The sequence below is a fragment of the Rhodamnia argentea genome, chromosome 8 (genome assembly GCF_020921035.1).
Source record: "Rhodamnia argentea isolate NSW1041297 chromosome 8, ASM2092103v1, whole genome shotgun sequence".
Lineage (NCBI taxonomy): Eukaryota > Viridiplantae > Streptophyta > Magnoliopsida > Myrtales > Myrtaceae > Rhodamnia > Rhodamnia argentea.
Window position 1 is genome coordinate 20,243,196 of NC_063157.1, and position 4,700 is coordinate 20,247,895.

The 4,700-nt window shown below is 45.9% G+C and overlaps 1 protein-coding gene across 1 annotated transcript; it reads right to left on the reverse strand.

The window, feature by feature from the left end:
* Positions 1 to 1,055: 1,055 nt before the first annotated feature.
* On the reverse strand, positions 1,056 to 3,739 carry LOC125316184 (ankyrin repeat-containing protein ITN1-like). The gene is made up of 4 exons (XM_048283700.1): positions 3,593 to 3,739; positions 3,039 to 3,440; positions 2,051 to 2,460; positions 1,056 to 1,827 (listed from the first exon to the last, which is right to left on the reverse strand). The coding sequence occupies exons 1-4, from the start codon at positions 3,612 to 3,614 to the stop codon at positions 1,171 to 1,173; spliced, it is 1,491 nt and encodes a 496-aa protein (XP_048139657.1). The 5' UTR covers positions 3,615 to 3,739; the 3' UTR covers positions 1,056 to 1,170.
* Positions 3,740 to 4,700: the final 961 nt, after the last annotated feature.

A 4,700-nucleotide genomic window follows, 5' to 3' on the forward strand; every position in this document is an offset into this window, starting at 1 on the left:
ACAGGTCGGGCTTCGGTCCACAGTTTAGAATAACCTAAAACCGGCCCTAGCTGGTTAGATTCCAGGTTCCAAATTGGCTCACCCCGCAACCGGTCACCTCTAAGAGCAGCCCTAGAAGGTCCACCGATGGCTAGACAATTGTCCCAAATGGGTCAGAGAGTCAACCGCCTCCTTGACTTGAAATATGAGAAGTGGCTGATCCAAGTAGACTGTTCAGATACAGGTTGGCAAGAAGGTTTTTTGAGTTTCATGCTAAAGTTTTCACTGCTCAAGAAAATTTATGTCAAGTGTGGGCAAAAATTCTAACAGGAGGCGTCCTCTTAGTTCCAAGTCAATTATGGCGGACATAGGTTGCAGGAAAGTTAGCCACCGGCTGGTGCTATTTGCTTCCCTCTGGCATACTCTTCTTCTGCATCACATACTTAATCACCATGTCCAAACAAACAACCTAGGACGCCATACCGTGCGAAGGATTTCGCACCGCAACATCAAGTTATTGAAGAAGTTTTTACGCCCGTTCATGCGCCTTTCGAGAAGTAAAAGACGGGCGAGAAGCTGGATGTTCCGTTGCAGATAACATAGTTTACTCAAAAGAGATGGATTGAGACACTCAACTTTTGCACCACTTCGTTTTGTTAGGTATCCCATAAGCATAGAAGTGGTTGGTGACGGAAGCTCTTGTCTAACTTGTGGAGGAAGAAAGAGGAAGTGAAAGAAAAGATAAGAGGCAGAATTGGTCTCGGACCAAAGCGAAGATACTGAAAAACTTGAACTTGCCTGGTGCTCGGAGTCGGTGACTCGGGGTCATGGCGGGTCATAATGACGAAGAAGAATGTTTGATTACTGTTAACACTTCTTTTTCGAATGCCTGTGAGTGCAAGCCTATGATTATCATGCTTAAGAACATCCCCGGCGAACCAGATCAGAAAGCTCCAGCTCGATATCGTCTCCACAGAGTAAACTCAATGTAAATTGAGCCAAATGATTCCATCACGGGTAGACACTACGTTGTGCTAAACACAGAGAAATGATTCACACGAGAATTAGAAACGACCACTACGGCATACACTCGGCATAGGTTCAGCACCCAACACTCTGCTGCGCCTTCATAGAAGTCGCCCAGTATTGATGCACTGAATCTTTCAACTGATACGAATCTCGGTTTTTGGCCTATGTTTCCTTTTTCCTTCTCGACCTAATCCTCCTTAATTTCATCTCGTAGTAAGTCTTGATGCAAAGAGAGCCCAGTAATATAACTCCCCCGGTAACGGTAATCAAGGTCGAAGCCCACTCGTTCCGCCTCCCGACCACTACATATATTGCAGTCATGAATACCACAGAAATGCAGATTGTCGCGAGCCATATGAGTTTCCTCGTTACCTCCACCACCATGGCAAGTGCCTCTGGTTCGGTCTCTCCTCTGGCCGTTGTGACCTGAATTAGCACAACAGCCATTGATGCAAAAAAAGCTATAGAGTTACAGATGATCAATACTTGAACGGAGGTATCGGTCATGGCCAGAGGAATCCCACTATTATCACCACCACCAGGCACGGTGAAAATGGCTGCAAATGCAATTTGGGCTATGAGAATGGCGGCCATATTCACGGAACGTGCACTGTTGATCCCGCCCTGAAGAACTCTATTAAGTTCTTGAACAGCTCCAAGGTCATTAGCTCGGGAAGCACCCTTACGAGAGAGGCAGCTTCGGATTTTAATGGACTCTGGAGAGTAAGGGAGCTCTTCAGCTATGTCAAGAGCAGTTTTGTGGTCCTTATTCGTTGCATTGACGTTGGTTTCAGGGTACAGTAACAACTCCTCCACTATCTGCAAAGCTCTCAGGGGAAATCTGGTCAGTTGACTGAATTCTAGTTTCCATGGATGTCACAAGTTATTATAGTAATATAAGTGGGAAATGAAATTAAATAGTCAATCTTGGTGGACTCTACGCATCATGGACATCTCATATTGATAGGAAAATGGCAACAACTGTAATTCTGAAGTGAATGAGTGCAGCATACGTACTCTAGTTATGAACCTCAAGAAGTACCTTATGTCGAGCCTTTCTCGTGGCGACATGCAATGCCGTGTTACCGAGCATGTCAGGAAGCACAACCACCGCCGGATCTGCCTCGATAAGCAACTTAACCACTTCTTGACTATATCCTTTCACGGCCCTATGCAATGCATTTTGGCCTTTCGAATCACTCCTCCGTCCCAATTGCTTGTCTTTGCCAAGCAAGGATCGAACAACCTCTACAAGCCCGAGCCTCGCAGCTAGATGCAACGCATTTCTTCCATTTGATTTGATACCTGTTAACAAGCTGCAATCCTTTGCTAGCAGCTGATCAACTACAGCAGCGTGCCCTCTTACAGCTGCAGCCATAAGAGGGCTGCTATTTGAGGGGCCAACGGTCTTGATCAACTCGGGTTCATAATCTAAAAGCATTTCAACAATGTCTGCAATAAAAAAAGGTCCATATAAGCACAAACACGGTTATTGGGATGCAATGACCTTCAGCGAATCAACTTCTCGTCCTTGCAGTCCTAGCTGATTCGATTCTAGGTAGCTAGGATGTATGCATTTCACTGTGAGTACAGATTCTACAAGGGTGCACCTTTGGTTAGTGCCGAGTGTGTCTACCATTTTTGACATTCACATTACGAAAAGATCTGCAAAATGGGAAATGTTTTCTAGAACGATTTCTGATTCACTGTTGTAGGAGCTTCAAAAAAGTGGATAGAGCAAGATAAATGCAAATCAATACTTCTAAATTTAGTCGAGCAATCCACGAAAATGTAAGCTCCTCCCTGAAATGTTTTCATATGGGCAAGGCAGCAGTTCAGGTATAACTTCCATGCTTAGTGAACACATTTTCTGTCCAAAAGCTACACATCAGGAGCCGAGAAGGCTAATCGCTAAACGGTTTAAATGAGGTGAATTCATATTCAATGACTTGAGTATCCACCCATATAAACTATACGCCAGAGCCAAAAATGAAGAAGCTAAGAAATGCAAAACATCAGGGATTAATCACCAGCATGTCCATGACCAGCAGCAGCGTGCAGGGCAGTCAGACCGTCGATGTTCTTCCTCATAACCTCTTCTCTGGTCGAATGCTTGAGCAGTTCCTTCACCATGCTCGCATTCCCACTCTTTGCTGCAGCGAACAAGGCAGTCTCTCCTGATGCGTTCACTTCATCCACCGACTCCAAAGGAGCAACGCTTGCTTCCGCGGTCGCCCCATGGATCGCCCGTCGGCCTTCGATTTCGAGGAGAACCTGCCTATCGGAGGTGACGTCATCCTGTTCCGCCGCTGAGTGCAGCTCCGTGCCCTTGTGTGGCGCGGCCTTGTTCTTCATCAAAGATTGATCGAACAGCCCTGTCGCGGCAGAGCTCGGCAGTGGCAGAACGCCGCTCTCTATGTCCCGGTGAAGTCCTGGACATGAAAAACACTCAAATCATTCGTTAGCTACGGATAAGGAATGTGACGGGACTTGGGAGAGCGTCGACGGATTAAACCAAACCGTGAATTCACATCCCACAAAATTGAGAAGATATATTGGTAGAGTTGAGGGGGAGTGAGGGAACCTTCTGTGGCAGCCGAAGCCATTTGAACAGCTGCAGAGCGATCGGAGAGGTTGACCACTGAAAGAGGAGGAGGAGGGGCAGGAGGAATGGTAATGCGAACGACCGGCGGCAAGAACAGAGATGAAGTCGACTGGGTGCGGTGGCTGTTGGAGTGAAAGTGAAGGAACGGGAACTGGAAAAGTCAACACAAGGAGAGTGGACCGGCAACGTATGATCATGGTCCGTGCGATGGTGTGAACGTGTTGACTGGCTCAGGGATTCTTTCGTCACTTCGTTAGAGGGACTGACGACCTTTTTCCAAGAAAGACGATACGAGTCCCACGAGCACTCGTCCTCAGAAAGACCTAAATCCTACGACTTTTTCATGCGATGGATTGCCGGATGTTGGACAAGTTCTTTCCATCCAAACTAACACGCCATAATGACGTTGGTGGGCTGTCCCATCGCATTGCTTTCGACGGCATCCGGTCTGATGTTTCCGTCCCCGTTCACCGAATCAAACTCTGGCCGATATCGCCCGCCGATCATTTAGGGTGTGCATGAAATCACTTCTACTTCTGGATTTCTCTATCGTAAATCAATTTGGCAGGGAAATCTATTTGGTAAAAATCTTGCCGAAGTAGAAATCCATTTGGTAAAAAAATTGACTTCTGGTAGGATTTTCAACTTCCGGTAGAATTTTTAACTTTTGACAAGATTTTTTGCCAACTTTGAGAAGTAATTTTTTTTTACTTCTCCACCTTAGAATCACTTCTTCGATCACATTGACCTCCACCGACCACCCATCGCCGCCCGCCGCCCGCCGCCCGCCGGCCGTCGAAGATTTTGTTAATAATGTTCTAGAAGTAGAAATTTTCAACCATAATCAAACGAATTTTTTTAATCAGAAATTAATCTAAAGTAAAAGTAGAAAAATCATCTTACGCTTTGAAGGAGAAGTTGAGAAATCAACTTCTGGTTAGAAGTTGAGAAATCAACTTCCGGTCGGAAGTTGAGAAGTTAATCTGAAGTGTTACCATGCGCACTCTTAGCACCTACAACTTGGACATGGCAAATTTAAACAACTTGACCGTAGGGGTAGAGAGTAGAGAAGCTCGAATTACTAAAT